Source organism: Odocoileus virginianus, chromosome 2 (assembly GCF_023699985.2).
Source record: "Odocoileus virginianus isolate 20LAN1187 ecotype Illinois chromosome 2, Ovbor_1.2, whole genome shotgun sequence".
Taxonomy (NCBI): domain Eukaryota; kingdom Metazoa; phylum Chordata; class Mammalia; order Artiodactyla; family Cervidae; genus Odocoileus; species Odocoileus virginianus.
Window position 1 is genome coordinate 93,529,237 of NC_069675.1, and position 20,309 is coordinate 93,549,545.

The following is a 20,309-nucleotide window of genomic DNA, read 5'->3' on the forward strand; positions in this document are numbered from 1 at the left end:
AGACACAGGGAATGCACACATTCAGACACGCATTCAGCAAAAACATTCATGTGTTCCACACACGTCTGTGAGTACCTTCCTGAGTCAAGAAGGGCACTTTCACAGAACAGCGTAGTGTCAAGGTTCTGGAATTCGATCTTGGTTTCCAATACTAACCTCACTGGCTCATCAACTGTAGGACTTTGTTTTTTTTTTTCCATTTATTTTTATTAGTTGGAGGCTAATTACTTTACAACATTGTAGTGGTTTTTGTCATACATTGAAATGAATTAGCCATGGATTTACATGTATTCCCCATCCCGGTCCCCCCTCCTACCTCCCTCTCCACCCGATCCCTCTGGGTCTTCCCAGTGCACCAGGCCCGAGCACTTGTCTCGTGCATCCAACCTGGGCTGGTGATCTGTTTCACCCTAGATAATATACATGTTTTGATGCTGTTCTCTTGAAACATCCCACCCTCGCCTTCTCCCACAGAGTCCACAAGTCTGTTCTATACATCTGAGTCTCTTTTTCTGTTTTGCATATAGGGTTATCATTACCATCTTTCTAAATTCCTACTGTAGGACTTTGGACATGGGGCTTAATTCTCTCTGAATTTCAGTTTTCTGGGCTGTAAAGTGGGAGGAAGAGTAGTACCCACCGGGTTGAGTTTTCATAAGGATCCAGGGAAGTGAGTGAAGCCACAGAACCTGAGCAGATGGAGGCCGGTGCAGTCAATGATGATGCCTGAATGACGGACAGGAGGACTTCCACCCGCTGGAGCGTGGGTGGCCACCGGAGGGGTGGTTAGGTGGGCAGAGGGGTCTTTCACAAGCTCCCACAGTGTGTCCACCTGTGCTACTGACCATTTTCTGCGATGTGTTTCATGCCACGAAATGGGGACCAGAAAAGTAGAACCAAAATAGCAGCTACCTGGTCCCTCAGCGGGCCGCTCGGAGGATGGGAAGGTGACATACTTGGGGTCCACTCGTTCTGCGCCCTGGGCCCTCAGAGGTTAACCACTCAGAAAGGGAAATTCCATCTATCTCCTTATCCATCACTCTATCCCTCCTGCCTCCCTCTCTCTCACACACAGCCTGCAGGGCTGGCTCCCTGGGTCCAGGGGGAAGGGGTGGGGGCGGGGGAGAAGAAATCAAAGGCAGGGAGAAAGGGGAAGTGCACGGAGAAACATCAATGAAGATTCAGAAAGCAAACACCCGACAAACCGCAAGCCACCAGACCGCGGGGGACCACAGCGCCTCTGCTCCTCACAGCGCGGTTTGTCGAGCCCCCCACCGTCTCCCCGAGCCTCTGCTTCCCACAGTGGACTCACAGGTGGACAAGGCTAAGGGTGAGGCTAGCTGGGCAAGTGCTTTGAACTCCCCCAGGTGCAGCCATGGTGTCTTGCTTTCCTGGTGTCTCGTGGTCATACCCCTCTCTGTTTTTCCTTTTTTGACTTACTGAATTGACTAAGACATCCAGCTCAATGCTAATGAAAATACCTCTATGGTGTCAGCATCAAGTTTGCTCAGGCTTGTTCGGTATGTGACGAATGACACTGTAAGGGCTGAGTACCAGGTAAGGACTGCTATGGGCAAGGAGGGAAAACTTAGCTCATCTCCCACAACAAAAGGGTTGGAAAATTCCCAGGGAAAAGAAACGCTATGGGAAGTCAGCCACAGCCATGCCCTGGCCAAAATGGAGCTTGTTCTTGAGTGACCCACCACGGCAGACAGGATCTAGAAGGGCCTTTCTATCTCAGGTGCCCAGAGGTGGGACAGGTGACCCTATTAGAGTAGGGAGCTCCCTGTCCCTGGAGACATACAAGCAGGAGCTGGATGGCCAATTGGCAAGGAGGTTGCGGAGAAGATTCTACCCCAGGAGGCAGGTTGGCAGTAAAAACAGACAGACCCAGCTCTGCAACTGCCGGTGACCTTCCCAAACCTCAGTTTCTTTATCCATAAAATGGGGGTAAGAATAGTATGCACCTCACAGAGCTCTTATGAGGACTACATCAGAGAACGTGTGAGTGTCTAGCACTCTGCCTGACTGTTGGAAGAGCCCGATGAATGCCAGCTGCCGTTCTAATAACAAGCAATTGCTAGTAAGTGCCAGTTACTGTGGCCAAAGCCTAACGGAAAAAGGGCTAAACACAGACACACATCCCACACATTTCATCAGCTGATGCCCTGACACTACCCTTTTCTCTAAGTCCAAGCCAAGGCGCTGCCCAAGCTGCCTCAGGACCCAGACCTCTCCCCTGTTCCACCTATCTACCATCCATCCATCCATCCTCCTATCTATCAGTCTATCCCTCGCTTACACACACACACACACACACACACACACACACACACACACACACACACACACAGAGCTGCCTGCAGTGCTGGCTCCCTGGGTCCAGAGGGAAGTGGGGTGGGGGCCCGCAAAGGGAGACAAGCCCAGGGAAGGAGGGAGGAGGGGGAAGGAAGACAATCCACTCTGAAAATTCACTCCTGAACTTTGTTGCTGAGCCAGAAGGAAACCCAATCCCGGACTGGAATGCCAGCGACCCTCAGCAAGGAGAGGCTTCATGCAGATGGAAAATGGAAAGTTTATTCAAATAACAAGACTCCCGTAGCTAGCAGAGGACACGGGCCCCGCCCCACCCTGGGGTCAGCAGCAAGTCTCCTAGCGCACCAGAGGACCCCACCTCATATGCCTCGTTACAGGTGCCAGCATGCCCCCCGCCTGTGGAAACTGCTCTCGGCCAACAGGCCCATGTTCTGTGTCTGCTTCTCCAGGGGTCCCTTGAAGATGAGTGGGGAGGGTTCCCCATCTCTCCCTGGGCAGTAACGATAGATTCTAAGCATGAGTTCCAGGCAGGGAGGCAGGCTTTAGATCACCGGGGCCTCAGTCCAGGCACCTGACTACCACCGGGTGACCCTGGCCCTCCAGCTCCTCGCCCGTCCAATGAAGGAGCTGGATTCCATCTCCCTGGACCCTCAAGGCTTTCCTCCGACTGTGACCGTCCCTGACAACCACACCCCTCATTGAGGGCAGAACCCCTTGAGTCAACAGCACAACTCAGCCTGGACAATTAACTGGTGTCTGTTACTCCCACGAGGGCAGGGACCCTGTCTGTCTCATTCGTGACCGATCCCTGGCACCAAGCAGGGCAACTGAGCACAGGAAGTCTTGTCCCTGACTGTGAGATGACTCCAGAGCACTCCACTCGGCCTCCCGGGCATCTTCAGGCACAGGAAGAGGTTGGGGTTTTCCAGAAAAGTCAGCTCAGGCCTGGGGACAGACCCTTCCCAGCGGCTCTCCCATCCCAACAGGATGCTTCCTACAAAGGTGAGGCTGCATCTGGAGCCAGCCAGGCCAGTCCAAGGTCACACATCAGCAGCAGATGAGGTCACCACCCCGGCACGCAAACCGAGCCGTCACCTAAGCTCGGATCCTCAGTTTCCTCTTCCGGCAGATTCTGTCAAATGATACAGCACCTGCACAGGGCCTGGGAAACTGGAGCTGAGCAGGCTCCGCCCTTGAGCCTGGGCGGTGAGGGGGCTGGGGGGGTTGAGGGGGGTGTCTGCCGGCCTGCCACCAGGGGCAGGCATGTCACCCTGCTCCTGCGTCCCTCGAGAGAACATCCCAGCCCCACAGAGGGACAGATGCCCCAGCACTTTGAAAAACGACCACCAAAAGGCAGTGCCCGTGGAGGTGCTGCTACCATGGCCACGAGAACCATGGCAAAATCACCAGTTTCTGGAAAATTCCGGTTCCCTCAAATGCTGGCACTCTCTCAGCTCTGGGTCTCTGCAGAGATGACCCTCTGCCTGTGACTCTTCTGCCTTCATCCCTTGGGTCTCACCTAGACACCCCTTCTCCTAACAAGCCTTCCCTGGTCCTCCAAGTCTGGGTCCCTGCTGCTCCCTGGGATCCCAGACAGGCCTTTACCCCACCCCTAACCTTGGCTAGGGTTCCATGCTGAGTCCTTCCTCCCAGAAAAGGGTCTCTGTGAGGATGAGAAGCTGCCTCCCCACCTCGAGCACCCCAAGACCCACACAAGACCTGGCACTGATAGCAATGGTGGGATCGATGGATTAATCCCACAGAAATGATTAAGGCTGTCCAACAGAGCACTGTTTGCAGCAGTGGAAAACAGAAACAACCCAAGTGTCCGGCAATAGTGGTTTGGCTGAGCAAGTTAAAAGGCAGGCTATTGGGTCCATAATGGAATGTTCTGGAGCCTTTCTATGTGCTGCAGGGGGATAGCCTGGGGCAGAAAGACTCTGTGCTGGGGAATCAATCCACCACAACTGGCTTGAACCCCTCCCCCACCCCAACTCATCCATCCCAGGCCACAGGTATCTCCCAGCTGGTCAGAGTTAACATTTGCTACTGTTCTTCCCCAGAGTAGCAGAAATAAAACCCTCTTTCTAAAGTCCAGCTAAGAAGTGTTGATGAGAAGGGGCTCCTTTCCCCCGATTCCTCTGCCAGGCTCTCAAGGCTGCACCAGGCGGGCTCCTGCCCCCTCTCTCTAGCTACAGTCCCCCTGCTCCCCTCCACAGACAGGCACCTGTCTGTACCCCAACTCTGGTGGCCAAAATCCAGCCTGTCCTTCCAGACCCAGCTTAACAACGCCCCACCCCCAGCACTTCCAGAATCTTCTCTGTCCCCCCACCCCCCCCCAGAACTTCCAGAACCTTCTCTACCCTCTCCCTTTCTCCAGACCCACCTTGTGCTTTGCAACCACCCCATGGAGGCTCTCATTAGAGAGCTTTGATTCTGGAGTTAAGACAAAAGACTAAAATTTTCCCAAAAAATACAGCCAACAGAGCAATTCTTTTTTATTTGATATATTAACCATGCAAAAGACAAGAGAGAAGGAAGAAAAAAATTAAATAATCCATTATCCTACCAGCTCCCCCCTGCCCCCCGCCCACCAAATCTCTATTGACTTGTCGATGAATTTCCTTTCATTTTTTTCCCTACACCTGCACAGACTTAATATGCACTTGCAGATACCTGGCTCATCTTCACTTTCAACAGCCACATGTTACACCTTGAACATGACCTACTGACAGACATTGTTCTGAGCTTCCCCAGTGGTTCAGACAGTAAAGAATCCGCCTGCAATGCAGAAGACCGGGTTTGAGCCCAACGTTGGGAAAATCCCCTGCAGAAGGAAATAGCAACCTACTCCAGTATTCTTGCCTGGAGAATCCCAATGGACAGAGGAGCCTGGTGGGCTACAGTCCATGGGGTTGCAAAGAGTTGGACATGACAGAGTGACGAACACTTTCACTTTCTTTCAGAGATCGCTTCCCTCCTTTTTTTTTCTGTTGTAACCCAGCTGTAATGTAACCATCTGGTTGCATTCAGGTAAATTCGGGGTGTGGACTGGCCAGGCAGGTTTCACCAGGGGCTTTCAGCCACCTTTCTGCCATCACTCCCACTGGTGGTGGGGGATGGTGAGGACCACCCACCCTGGGCAGCCCTTCCCCACCCAGCCTATAGAAGCACCCAGTGCCAGCGGTCATTGTCCTAAACCCCAGATGACCACCCAAGCCCTGGGTGGGGTCAGCAACAAATGTCACAGTACCCATCCTGGAAGGGGCCATTTTTCTGACCAGGAACTGAGACACCAAGAGGGGAAGGGACTTGAGTCGCTTGAGGGACCCTGGGTGAGTCCCTGGGCCACCAGAGACAGGAGGGCAAATAACAGTTATTGCCAAGAGAGCCCTCGGACAAGCACCTCCAGGGCCCACGCAGGCGAGTTCTCTAGCAGCATGGTCATCTCATCACAATGCGCCCTCCGATAATTATTTAATTAATGACTGCTGGTCATTAATTGTATGCAGCAAGTGTATGAAGCACTTGTATGCTGCATCTCTCTGGCCGAGCCTTGAGCTCCAGGTGGGCAGGGCTTGGTTTGGGTGCCAAGCATACAGTGGATCCTCAAGGGGTGAAGGTGTGCTCCAGGACTGGTCACACAGTGAGTCAGCAGGGGCACCAGGACCCAGGTGTCGCGTCCTCCACCTGTCACACCAGGGCTCAGTACTGGAGGCCCAGAACACAGAGTGGTCAGGAGCTGGGGGGTGGTCAGCCCATCCTAGACTGAGTCCCTGGGCCCTGCCTCTCCAGGCCTCACCCCTGGGGCTCAAGGACAAGAACAAAAGACTCAAAGCCAGTGAGTCAGACAGAGAGGAATACACGCCGGGAGGAAGGAAGCTGTGTGCATGGCCGCACGCGCTCCAGGCCTGCGGTCTCAGACACGAGGTAGAAGGCAAACCCTCCTTCCAGACGGGCCAAGGGGAAGCCAGAACCAGCCAGGGCCCTGACCCTGCCCACATCTGCCCCACCCTCTGAACCCACTCTCGGCACCCACCAGACCCTTCTTCCAAATAACTTCAGGTCCAAATAACATCTCGTGCTTCGAGATGGAAACCTTGCAGGACATTTACTCATTCACTCACTGCTAAGCAATTAATTTAAACTAACAAAAGTCAACAATAGCTATTGATTATTGAGCATTCACTATGCTCAGCACTGTGTTAAGTATGCATAAACATAACTGATCAATGCACATAATGCAAATTACCCTTTATATCATTAAATCATAGCTGATAAGTGAAGTAGTAGTATTCTTCCCATTTTACAGCTGGTAAAACCAAGGCATCAAGAGCTACAATAACTGTTCTAGCAGCTGGTGGAGCCAGCTCTGTCCTGTGAGGCCACACTGTCCACCTCATGGTGCTCATTATCACCGACAAGAACCCTGGACCTCAGCTACAGGAGGCGCCCAGAGGAGGCCCCAACACAGCTGTTGAGAGTGGCCCCAGGGAACAGTGCTCCTGGCTGTGGGCTTAGTCTGTGGGTCCTCCAGGGCCTCTCCAGGTCTAGAACTTGGCCCAGAGGGCCCTCCAGAGACTCTCATCCATCCCTTCACTGAACCACGGGGGAAACTGAGGCACAAAGCGGAGGCCATGCCCGCCGAACTCCTGTCCACAGCGCTGGACTCTCAGAAGCCACAGGGGGGTACTCAGGAGGGGGTGGGGAGTGGAGGGGCTCTGCTCCCTCCTCATACGGGAAGTCTCCTGGGCCCCCACCCAGGGAGGCGGGGTGTCCAGGCCCGACCTTAGCCCTGCCCCCTGCCTGCGGAGCAGGCCCCCAGAAGCAGTTCCTCCCAAATTCTGCCACCATCTCAACAGGAAAACAGGAAAGGTGAGCTGGGCAGCCAGCGACAGCCCGACCCAGAGGGGAGTTCTGTCTCCCAGGAGGAGCAGGCCGGCCTGAGAAAGTCACCCTGCTGCTGCCCCAAGAGGGGCCTCGCCTCCGGCCACAGAGACTCAGGTCAGGGTGAGAGAAAGGGCTCGCTGTGTTCAATCACTCGGCACAAATCGCCCTGCGGTCCTCCCTCTCCTTGAGAGAGGGATCACCTCCATTTTAGAGAAGGGGTAACTGAGGCCCAGAGAGGGAAAGTGTCCTGCTGAAAGCTGCACAGAGAGCCGAGACTGTGCAGAGCGTGCCCTCGGCCTGAGCAGTGGTCATCCCAGGGGGTCCGGCCTCTTCTCCTTCCTCTTCCTGGCAGCTTAAAATATGGCAGCGGGGGTGGAGGGGAAGGGAGCTTGGCTTTTTTTAATCCTCCACAACACCTCGCTGTCTGCGTGTGGACAGGCCTATCTGTGAGGCCAGCACAGGGCCGCTTCTCTCACGGAGGGCTTGTTTGTTTACTCTGTGTTCAAAATTATAACCTTCGTGGCCCCACCCGGGGCCCGCCGCTCCTTCCTGACTAGTCTTTGCTGTCTGGGGCGTCCAGGAATGGGATGGGCCCCGGGTTCCCGTCCCTGGTCTACCGCCTCTGAGACTCTGGGAATGTCTCTCTCCTTCCCGGCCTCAGTTTACTGAGTTACGAAAACAGAGGAGGGGACGGGTCAGATGACCACTGGCTAGGAGGGGAGGAGGGACTGGGCCAGAGAAAGGAGAGCGGCCACGGCCTGTTGGCAAGCTCCGAGCTCGGGCAAGTGGGAGCTGTGGCCGGAGCAGCCCAGACCACAAGCAAACCACAAGCACCCCTTCCACGCTAACCGCGGCTCTGCACCCCAGCAGAGTCCGGACTCCCCAAAGCCCCAGTCCTGTTTCTCTTTTCTCCCCCTTTCCACCCGCACCTCCAGGGAACACTTCCAAAAGCACAAACAAAAAAGCAAAAGCTAAAATGGAAACAGAAGTGCGGCTGTCAGCCCACTCCCCTCTGGAGGTCCCATGACTCCTGAATTCCCAGGCAGGCCAAGGATACCGCTACTCCCCAGGACTCAGCCAAAAGGGGGCTGCGATGTACCCAGCAGGTTCCACATGCCAGGAACAACCGCCTCCCAGAATCGTCGCAGGGATCACCTTCCCATTTTATGAAGGGGAACCTGCCCAAGGTCACTGGCCTCTCTGGGGCAGAAGCCAGTTGCCTCCTAGTCAAGGCTGGACACGTTGCCTCTTGAGTTGGGCTGACCAAAGTTTAAAACCAACATGCACTTTGGAAACATAAAGACACACTGTCTTTGTAACACAAACCACACTGCCTTCAGCTCGATGGAAGCTTCTTGGATGGCATGAGGCCCATGAGATCAAGGCTCGTGTCCCTGCTTCATCCCTTCTACCCAGCACAGGCAAGTTCTCAGAGAAGGCACATCCCTCCACAGCAAGATGGCATTATGCAATAAATAATTGCTGGGCACCTGCCTTCAACACAGCCCAAGGCCCACAGGCTCCCATGAGGTCAGAGCCAGGAAGCCACTAGAGACTGTGCTCGTGCCCCACTGCACAGATTGGCAAAAGGGGGCCAGACAGGTGACCTTGCCAAAGGTCACCTGGCACCAGCCCTCAGGCTCTCGCCTTCCAGCCTGCACCTGTAAATGGCTCCTGGCAGGTGGGAAGGATTAGAGGCGGGTTAAGCACATGAGGGTGAGTAGCTTCTGGCCCAAGAGACTCCTGTTCTAGAAGATTCTAGCTTAACAAACTTGGCTGGACACAAAATAGCTCCATTCAGCGTGGAGCATGGGAAGGAGGGACAGCAGCTGTAGCCGGCATGGCCACAGATATGTGGGTGTGGAAGTGGGGTTCACACTTTCTGAACCACAATTCATTCTTTTTTTTTTTAATCTTTTAAAAAATATATATTTATGTATATCCATGCACTGGGTCTTAGTTACAGGACATGGGATCTTCAATCCTCATTGCAGCAGCATGTGGCCTCTTTAGTTGTGGCACGTGGGATCTAGTTCCCTGACCTGGGATCAAACCTGGACCCCTCTGCGTTGCTAATGTGAAGTCTTAGTCACTGGAACTCCAGGGAAGTCCCCAAACCACAATTCACTGTTGCTCTGCTTCTCCTGGGTATCAGTTAGCCACTGGAGTCCCTGGCCCTGCATGTGGACCCTGCCCCCAGCGCCCTGGCCCACGCCCTGCACTTTTGATCCCTGAGAGGAGGGACTCCCTCAGCCAACATCCTGTCACAGACGATACACAACAGGAAGGACTGGTGACAAGGGGACATCATCCCATTGATGCCTCACAGCAATCTAGCACGTCTAGGCTACCTTAGACCCACTTGACAGATAAGGAACTCGAGGTCCAGAGAAGGGAAGTCATCTGCCAAATGACAGGGCCACTGAGACAAGCTCTCAAAGTCAGGTCCTCAGAATCCAGGCCCAGACCTCTTCCCATTCTGCTCCTGGAAGAAAAGGTTCTCATACACAGAGTTGCTGACGAAGGGAGTAAGTCTCCCATCATCAGGGGAATGATAAGCGGGATTGCAGGACCACTGATTACCTCAATAAAACCTATGTGCTCAGTCGCTTCAGTCATGTCCCACTCACTATGGACTAAAGCCCACCAGGCTCTTCTGTCCATGGGATTCTCCAGGCAAGAATACTGGATTGGGTTGTCATGCCCTCCTCCAGGGGATCTTTCCGACCAAGGGATCAAACCTGAGTCTCCTGCATCTCCCGCACTGTAAGCAGATTCTTTACCGCTGGGCCACTGGGGAAGCCCAAAACAAATTGATGGGGTCCATCAATCCCACGGCACCAAGAACTGGCACCAGGTCTTCCCAACCTTGCACATCACCAAGGCCTGGTTGCCCATCATCCCACATGCATACACACAGTCAAATACATACACACACACACACACACACACACACACGTATCCTGACTGTACCCCATCCATACTGGTTCGGACCCTTCTCACCACTGGGCTCTCCTCCCTCTCTCACCCACCCTCCTAGGCCTCCCCAGGACACTCAGGACAAGGTCCCCTCTTCTTTAAGGTCAGCCCCTGTGGCTCCCTCCTCTTCACCCCATCCCTCCTCACCCACTGGACCAGTCACCCTTCACACTTTCCCACTGAAGGTCTGCCTCCCCTGATGATACCCCTCACCCTGCAGAGGGACGGCCAGCCAGGCAGCGCCACATGGGCCGGGGCTGTGGAAGAGTCTGGGACTCAGTATGCCCCTGATGTCCAGCACAGTGCCTGGCACACAGTAGGAGATCAGTAACTATTGAGTGAATGAATAAAAGAATGACCAAGTGTGTCTGGGGCCAGAGCCAATCGCAGAACCTGCGGGGTCTCACAGACACACAGATGGGGACCCTCTCCTTCAACTCCTAACATCCAAACCCACCCAGCCCTGCCTTTAGGAGGCATCTCAAGACCACAAGGAAAGGATTTTCAGAGGCAGAGAATGCCCGTAAGTAGATACTGGTCTTGGGGTCACAGATGGAGAGAAAAGGCACAGACCAAGAAAGAGCCATTGGTCAGAGTCGTAAGAGCAATCAGTCAACAGAAACCCAGATCAAGCAAATAAATCTGGACAGACAGCCAGGCGAGGGGGGCATGTTCCCATCTGTCTTTTGCCTGTGTATTCTCTGGGCCCTGCCCAACATCGGGCACAGCGCAGGCAACGCTATTGACTGACTCTGCTGCGTCAGCACAGCCTGTCTCAGTCGTCCACCCACTACTGACCGCTGCAGCTGTCCAGGGCCAGAGTCTGGGGGCTCCTCAACCTGGGGCGTGCCAACTTCCTGGAGCACATGGCAGGGGCCTGGGGACCTGAGGCTGCAGGACAGAGCTGGCCTGTGTCTGTCCCGGAAATGTCAGTCATCAGAGCTACCACGTGCTGTGTTCTCAGCGCTCACCAGCCCCGGGCTGCACCGGGCAGGGGCTGTCACTCTTGATTCTACACCCTGAGAAACCCTCACTGTCAACCTCTTTTACAGAAGGGAGAGACCGAGGCTCAGAGAGGGTGGCCAACCTGCCTTTGGGTGGCAAAGCTCGGGCTCAAACCCAAGCAGTCTGCCTGCGAAGCCTTGCCCAGGACTCCCTGCTTCTTTCTGTCTTACCATCCGCTGTGTCACCAGGAAGGTCCCTCCACCCAAGCGCATCTACACACTGAGATGGTTCCCGGGGTGGGGGTGGAACCAGGGGCTGTGGAGAGATGGGCACTTCCTGTTCTTCCAGTTTGAAAAATCGGTGTGATCAGAAAGATTGCAGCGTTTCCGTGACTCAGGCCCCAAGATCCGACTGGGAAGCGGGGGCACGGCTCTGCTCCACCCTCGAGGGTGTGAAACCTCCATCTTTGCTTCCAACGCTGCCCAGCACCGTCTTCAGAAAACCCTTTTTCCGCAGGCAGGGAAGTGGGTGGGGGCGGGGCAGGGGAAGGAAAAGCAGCTGAGGAATTTCTGCGACCGCAGAAGGATGCTGCAAGGAGGAGACCCGGGCTGGAGTGAGTCATGAGCTCGGTCTGCGAAGGAGGAGGAGGAGGGGGCGCCGGCAGGAGGGCAGGACTGGCCAAAGACAGACTTGAGTCTGGCTGAGTAATGACCGGAGGGGGGCCTCTGAGACCTGCCGCTCTTCCCACTCAGCTCTTCCCTTCCCAGCCCCCTTCTCCCCACCGCCTGCCTCTGTCTGGGCCCTTTTTCATGCTGTCTCCCCGGCCACTGACTTGCTCTGTCCCTGTGCTCCCAACCACGGGCCAGTAAGATGCTGGGAAGGGAGGTGGAGGGTGCAGATTAAAGAGACAAAGGAAGGCTTGGCACAGAATAAGTGCTCGGTTAAACAAGGGCTAAGCAGACAGGTTAGGAGCGGCCGCTCCTTCTACTATCTTCTCACCGTCTGGCAGGAGACAAATCAGTGGACTGCCCTCAAGAGAAGCAGCAGGACATATACAGTCGGTCACACCCAGATGCCATGGACATCAGTCCATGTCCACCCCCTACCCCCCGCCACCTCCCAGTTCACCGGCAGCCTCTTTGAGCCCACTCCCAAGGAAAGAAGCTTAGAGGCATCAGGGGGCTCCCAGGAATGGACCTCCCTTGAAATGCCCAGGCTGGTGGGAGCAGGCTGGGGGATGGGGGAGGGGAGGGCAAGTGGATGAATCTCTCTTCAGCAGGGAAGCTGACAGGAGCGGGAAAAGAGACAAACACAGTGACTCAGTTTGCCCCTGAAAACCACCTATTTGGTCACAGGGGAGCCTGGCGATGTGCCGCCTTAGGGGAAAAAGCTAAGAAAAATGTCTGCACAAATGGCCTTGGGTGGAACAAGATGGAGTTTTGGGGAATGCTTCCAGGGAGGTTCTCATGACCTGGGAGAGATGTTTATTATATGGCGTTTAGTGCAAGGAGCAAGGCACGAATTGAGTCACGGTCTCGGCAGTGTGTAACAATAAGCACAGAAGGGAAATACCACTAAAGAATGAATTCTTGCAGGATGGTGGTCACTGATCCTCCTAGTTTTGTCTCTAAACCTCATTCCTCAGGCGGCAGGGAGGGAGGCCCACGGCCCAGCTTGGGTCCAGAAAGGCTCTTTGGCAGCGTGTGTGGGAAGGATGGAGGGGTGAGGTGGGAGGCAGCTTTGAGCAGGCGAGGCGGGAGCTCAGGCCCCAGCGGTGGGAAAGGAACAGAGTGGAGGCTGGGTGAAGGGGGAGGGCAGGGTCAACGCCAACAAAAGCACATTATGTAAGACGACACAAGAGCAGGGCAGAATCTCCCCAGACGCCTCACCTCCAGGGGCTGACCCAGACCTAAGCTAAGGGCAGCAGCTGAGGCCAGCCAGGAGGGGGTAGGGGAGTGGGGGGTGGCGTACTGCTTCCGGCCGGCCTGGTGGCCTCCCTGCAAAACCCGGAGCAGCATCGAGGACGCCACACACCTAGACAGGCGCAGCCAAACACAGACACCTCCACCCCTAAACTCCTGGGATGCACAACCCCAAGGAGGAAAGGCAGGCTTTTAAAATCAGTTCAGAAAACAAACAAAAAAAGATTCATTACTTTGTTCAATAAATTAAAAAGATACCCCTTTTCTCATATCTGATGGTCCAAAAGGGTGATAATCCTTGGGACTGAAGTACCATGTGCTGTAAGGAGGGAGCCTTTTCAGAGGCTCTGCGTCAATCCATCAAAACGTGACCCAGGCGTTTTCATTTTGAGGCCGCTCTGATAGGGGAACCTGGCTCAGGATGCGTGCAAGGCAGTTTGGGCAGCACCATGGTTACTAGCTAAACATTGGAAACAACCCCACGTTGGTTGACAGGGGTCTGGGTAAGTAAACCGCGCCGTGCACAAAAGGAAACCCACCATCAGGAGGAGGAGGCAGGCTCGTGTTCTGACATGGAAAGATGCTCACAATATACTGAGGCAGGGAGAAAAGTCAAACCACAGAAATATACCATGGGACCTCTTTTTGTAAACAGAGCTAAATGTGTATGTACACAGCCATGGGCATTTGGGGACCCAGACACACCAATCTGGAGGGATTTCTTCTGGGGAGAGGGACTGAAGGTGGAGGACCTCTCATTTTTTTCATTTTTCCACTCCCAAATTGTCTGTGTGTGCCTTACTTTTGCAATCACGCAACACGAGCGGTGGTTGCCTAGAACTGGGAAGGACTGGGAGAGAAGCAGGGGAAAGGGTGAGGGGTGACGACTCATGGGTAGAGTTTCTTTCATGGGTGACCTAAGGTTCTGAATTGATCGTGGGGATGGTTGCCTGACTCTGTGAATATACAGAAAACCACTGACTGGTCCACTTTCAGTGGGCAAACTGGTTGGCAGGTGAATTGCGTTTCAGTAAAGTTGCTATTTAATAAAAGAATTAGCAACGGGAAAGGTGAGGCCAGAAGAAGGGAAGCAGGCAGGCAATGGCAAACTTCTGCAGGAAGGCTCTCAGGTGATAAACCTCAGGGAACTGTGTGTATGTAGGCAGTGGGGGGGAGGGAGTTCCTTGACCACCACAATTTCATCCTGGTCAACAGAATTTCCAGATCAACAATCGAGTCCTTTAAGGCTGTCCTTGAGGCAGAAGCCCCCCTCCCATCCCCACTATTCCATGACAGGCAGGGCCAGGTTTCCTGCCGTGAACGCAGCACCCAACCCCCTACTTGTATACCTTGAGCAACAGTGAGCTCACTCCCTCACCTGCCCCATCTTGGCTTATGTGGCTCAGACCTTATGCAAAGAGCCCCTCTTACAGCGCTGATAGGAGCCACCAACACACCCACACTTGTCCTGGCCTCTGCACCAGGTAGAAGCCATGAGCTGCCCTAACTCCCCATCTCCTCACGTCCTTGTTCCTTTCTTGTCATATGGGTCCTCCATCACTCACTGCCGTCCGGACCCCCTCCAGAGAACCCATGTCCATCTCACACATATGCCAATGCAGAAGGCAATCACAGGTTCCCAAAACTCTGGTGGATTCTTACATCCAGGAAACCAGCATCAACCTTGAAGACAGACCCTGGACAAGCCCTTAACCACAGCTGTAACTGCTCCCTTTAAACTCAAACACTGGACCCCTTTCAGGAACAGAGAATAAAGAACCATCTCAATAACAAAGGCAGATGTTTGCTAAGCACTTACTGTGTCCCAAGCACTGGGCTAAGTTTCAGACTTGCATGATGTCATTATTCCCATTTTACAGATAAGGAAATTGAGATTCAGACACAGAGACCCTGAGCTGGCTCAAGTCTGAGGTGTGTGGGAAACACTGCAGGTGGTTCAGAGGAGAAGGGGTCAGCAGAGGATGAGATGGCCGGACAGCATCCCTGACTCAATGGACATGAGTTTGAGCAAACTCCGGGAGACAGTGAAGGACAGGGAAGCCTGCAGTCCATGGGGTGGCAAATAGTCAAACACGACTTATCGACTGAACAACAAGGCCCTCAAAGCCGGAAGCGACTTTGGCCCTCAGGGTGCACACTAGTTCTGTCACAGCAGGAAACTGAGACCCCAAGAGAGTAAGTGAGTGGCTGCCCGAGGTTGCACAGGCCTCCTGGCTCCCTGGCCAGGGTTCTTCCTCCATGCAAACTCCCCTACGAACGAAGGAGAAGCTCATCCTGCCACCAGCCACACGGGGCCGCCGGTGTGAGAACAAGCCCCTGCTTGCCAGGAGCTTTGAAATCCTAGGATGAAAGGTGCCGTGACAGCAAAAAAAAAAAAAAAAAGCCAGCACCATGGGCAGGAGCGCGCCTGACCCCTGCCAGGACTTGCAGGCTGGCACTCACCTGCTCGGGGTGGGCACAAAGCCCTGGGAGCCACCGGCCAAGCCACAGAACCTGAACAGGAATGGAGCCTCAGAAATCAGAGCACAGCTGACTTCTCTACAGAGCAGCCCTGGGCGGGAGAGGGAGGGCTTTGGAATTTTAATTGTCCTGCAGGAAAGTGCCCCACTGCCCTGGCTGCTCCGTGGGAGGGGCCAGGAGGATGCGACAATCTCCCCAGAGATTTCCCAGGCAGCCCCCACCCGTGGGAGGGGGGCTGGAGGCTTGCTGGCTGCCTCTCCTCCCACCTGGTACTGCAGGAGCCCCCTCAGGTGAGCCTGGACCAGGAATTTGAGGCATCTGAAGAGGGCTATTAATAGCACTGAAGTTTTGAGAAGAAAGAGGCCAGCAGGCTCTGAGTGGGCCCAGCCCTCTTCCACCCAGCCTGGTATCCACAAAGCAAACCCAAGCCTGCCCAGGAGAGGACACTTCACCTTTTGTGGCCTCCGTCTCCTCCCCTTCAAGGTGGCAGTTCTCACCCCAGGAGGCAGGAAGAGGGAGACAGCCAGAGCTGGGTGTGTGTGGGGGGAGGGAAACGCCCCCCCCCCAAGAAGGCGCAGCACACCCCACCCAGGCGGGGGTGAGGGGGACCCAAGAGGAGGTCGTGAATGGATGGACTGTTACAGAGCCCCAGGAGGCTGCCACCGACAGGGAGGGGACAGGAAGACTCCGCCCCAGCCTTCCTCCTCCCAGAGTCCAGGCCTGTCCTGCAAACAAGTGTTCCAGGACTTAACCCCCTGCTGGTCTGATGCTGGAGAGGGTCTGACTCACTTCTCCTTCACCCCCACTGATGGGCCAGCCCCAGGCCTGGCACAAAAGGGGATCTCCGGCCATGGGCCCAGGACCCCAGTCACAGGACAAATCTTTGTGTCCAGCTAGGGTGGGGACACAGCATTGGGAGACCCCTGGTTCCTGTTCTCCAGGGGTCTGAGTGGGCAGAACACAGCTGCTGAAACTCTACAGGATGGCAGGACAGACACATCATGATAAGTGTAGGCAGACACAGTGTGCTAGGTCTACTGAACAGAGAAAGGCAAGTTCAGCTAAGAGCAACAGGCTCCCTTCTCATAGACTGCCCCCCACCATCGTACATGGACCAGCATCCCACACACTGGGGTCTCCCCCATGCCAGAGCTGTGTTAAGTAAGCCATGTAAATTAGCTCACTTAAATCGATTAATAAGCAAGAAAGTATTTACCCCATTTAGAAGAGGAGGAAACTAAGGGGCCAGGGCATTAGGAGACTTGTCCAAGAGATCCCAGATGGGAAACAGACTCTGGGATTCCCCCCTGGCAGCCTCCCCCAGAACTGAGTTTCCCAGGCAGCTTAAGGGTTTTACCCTGTCTCTCCATTCCTGGGGTTTGGGGAAGGAGGAGCCCAGGACCCTACCGCACTCCCTGTGCTATCCCAGGAAAGGAAGAGGGCAGTTGCCCCTCTGAGAAGCGGCCACTGTGCAGGGCTGGGAGCAGGCGCGGTTGAAGGACGGGGCTGAGGAGACTGGGCTCCGGCCTTAACCAGCCCTCTTAACAAGCTGCCCTCGGAAGCACCCAGCTGTGCCGGCCAGGGACAGGGGTTCTGACCCACCCCTCCTGTGCACCCTATCTCTCCTAGGCCCACTCCCCAGGCTCAGGCTCAGACCCTGATGGGCCAGTCCCTTGGAAGCCTCGGCCACGTGTACTGGGTCTGGGGCCAGAGCAAGCAGGGGCCTGGGACAGTCAGGGAAGGTCAGGACACGCTGGCCGAGTGGGCCCGGTCAGCTTCCGGGCAGAGATACCCAAGTTGAAACGGGGAGGCTGCGACCCTCTTCCACAGCTCAGACTGCGGGAGTGTGTCCGGGAATCCAGAGACCCGGCGGCTCCCAGGGGTGGGTGGAAGTTCGAGTCCCCTCGAGAGGGGGAAGGGCGGGCTCAGAAGGAGCCAGGAAGGGGCACCCAGACGTAGGAGAAACAAGCTTGGACAACAGGTCTTGGCCCTGGGCCACTCCCGCCCTGCCTGGGGCCTGTCTCTCCGCAGACCCCAGCAGGCAGGCCAGGATGGGGGCGTGGCCGGGGCTCCCCGCCGGACCCCCGAGCGCGCTGCGCGGCGTCGGACTCACCTGCGATGTGCTGACGCCGGGCGTCATCCAGGTGCGTGGACAGCACGTCCCCCATGGTAAGGAAGAGCCGCGCGGCCCTATCCGGCCGCCGCCTGCCGCTGCCTGCGCTGCTCAGACAGGCGCCGCTGGCGCCATGGAGCCGGCCCGCCCTGCTCCCGCCGCCCCTGGCTGCGGCCTCTACCCGGCTAGCGCTCCGGCTCCAGTAGCGTCGGTCCACTAGCTGGTCGCCTCCGCCTCCGCCTCGCGCCCCAGCCCGCTGCCCCGCCTAGCTCGGCCCCGCCCCGCCAGCCCACGCCCCGCCCCGCCAGCCCACGCCCCCGGACTCGAGCCACGCCCCCTCCTCGGTGGCTGGAGAGCGGGCGGGGCAGGGGGCCAGGGGATGCAAGGATCGCCTGCAAGACAGAAACAAAGAGGAGGTCGGAGAAAGCGAGGCCGAGGGGGGAGACGCGGAGCCGGGCGCATCGGACCGTGACCGAAACCAAGAAAGAGATGGCGCTGGTGGGAGGGCGTCTGAAAGGACGGGGGTGCCTGCGGGGTTCCAGCCTGGGTGTCAGCCGCCTCCCCCGCTACCTTCCCCGACCCCCGAGAAGGACGTGGGGGACCGGTAGGCGACGCCCAGGAGCACTCTTCCCGCCCCTGCTCCCCGGCCCCCAGCCCCGCCCGCGGCTGCCCGCTCTCAGGAAGTTCCTCGGCCTTGATCCGACCTGCCCCAGAAGGTGTACCCGCCCGTCTTGCACAACAGTGCAAGGAAAAGGGAGGTGGCAGGGAAAGCTCCGACTCAAAGGCCAGGCGCGCATTCCTCGGGCTCCGCATGTGGGTATTTCACTTCGGAGGTGGCTTGTGGGACAGGAATAGAAAAAAAAAAGTACAATTTGTAAAAGATGCAGATTCAAAACCCACGGACCAGCATGGAGTTTGGGGGCTGGGCATGATTGGGTCACAGGTACCAGGAGAATGTGTTTCAATTCTACCCCACTATCCCCCAAGCTGGTAGGGGAGCCGGGTTAACCCCTGGGACCCCCAGATCATGGACTGGGGTAGCAGAAGCCACCCTTGGCTGCTGATGCTCAGACCTCCTGTACTGCATCCTAGGGGAAACCCCGTTTCTGCTCGCTTGCCCCAATGACTGAGTACTTACCCATGTCTTTGTGTGCCCCACCCTGTAATTGGACAGCTGTTACTGTAACTGTGACATAGGCAGAAAGCGATGATAATAGAAGTTAACATTGCTGAGCACGGTGCTTCAGACCTGTCAACGCCAACAGAAGATAGGTTTGAAGTTGACTAATGGGATACAGGCACTCTTCGTGCGTTCGATGATAAACAGCTGCTGGCTCGGCTCTCTGCAAGATGCTGGGGATGAAAAGAGAGGATTGCAAGCTGTCCTACCTGCTCTGGGCCCCAGGACATGTGGCATTATTGAGAACCTCAGTTTCCTCATCTGTCCACTGAGAATAATGATGCTTTGTTGTGAGGATTAAAGGAGATAACACAGTGACTAGCACAGCCCCTGGCACAGGGTGGGTCATCTCAATAAACAGAACCCACCATTCTATTTTCGTTCGTCACAGTCACTGCCCTGGAGAGCACAGAGAATCTTGAGGAAGGGACAGAGCATTCTGTCCTGAGGAAAATCACGGAAGGAGTAGTACCAGAACTACGAGCTGGAAGAATGAAAATTTTAACAGGAGATACTAAGGATTCCAGGGAGTGGGGATAGCATGGGCAGAAGCACAGTCTTTGAAGAACAGGATGTATTCACGCAGCAGAGAATTATGAGGTGAAGCTGAAGTCAAGCTGGCAGAGATGATTAGTTTCCTTCTACAGAGATGGAAACTGAGGCCCAGAGAGGGAAAGTGACGTACCAAGGTCACACAGTAAGGCGGTGGCAGAACCCAGCCAGAGGCCAAGTCTGCAGACATGCTGACTTCTCTTTGAGCCACCAGAAGCAAATGATACTACTAGCCTCATTTCCTTTTTCCCATGACCCATACTGTAGACACTGGAAAGGTCTGCTCTAACCTGAGAGGTGGGTAGATCACCGAGGCATCTGACATCTGAACACCCAGGAGGCCTGGACCAGTTGGGGTAAAGGTGGGGCCACAAGCCAGCCTTTTGCAGCCTCTGTGGTGCAAACAGGCCTGTGAGCCCGGAACACTCATGAACTTCCCAGGGTCAGGCCTCTAGCCCAGGAGCTCTCCCTCTTGGCTTTGGAGACTTTCTGTCATGTGTCACCACCTAGACCTTCTGAGCACACATGACCTCCCATGTGAGACAAGCAAGCTTGTGAAAGAGGAAAGACACTGCAAACATGTGAATAACTCCCCTCATAGCATAGGGCCTGTCCCCTTGAATTAAAGATCCATTCAGTCCATACAGAAAATTGTAGCAAGGTGTAGGGCAATTGACTGCAAAAAAAAAAAAAAAAATCAGGGAGATTTGGGGGTGAATGGAAACTGTCTATGTCTTGGCAGTTGCACAAGAGTATTTATTTGTCAAAACTCATCAGACTATGTGACTTATAAGGGGGTGCATTTGATTGCATATAAATTCTACTTCAATAAAGTTGATTTTAAAATGAAAAACAGGAAGTTCCCTGGTCTAGTGGTTAGAATTCCAGGGTTTCACTACTGTGGGATTCCGGAGTTCAATCCCAAGTTGGG

General features: G+C 55.2%; 1 protein-coding gene across 1 annotated transcript in view; it reads right to left on the reverse strand.

The window, feature by feature from the left end:
• NIBAN2 (niban apoptosis regulator 2) overlaps window positions 1-17,911 on the reverse strand; it is a 53,284-nt gene extending 35,373 nt beyond the window's left edge. Inside the window, exon 1 of the mRNA XM_020874904.2 lies at window positions 17,647-17,911. Within this exon, the coding sequence (XP_020730563.1) occupies window positions 17,647-17,701 (55 nt within the window). The 5' untranslated portion in view covers window positions 17,702-17,911. The remainder of the gene's footprint in view (window positions 1-17,646) is intronic.
• Between the last annotated feature and the right edge of the window lie 2,398 nt (window positions 17,912-20,309).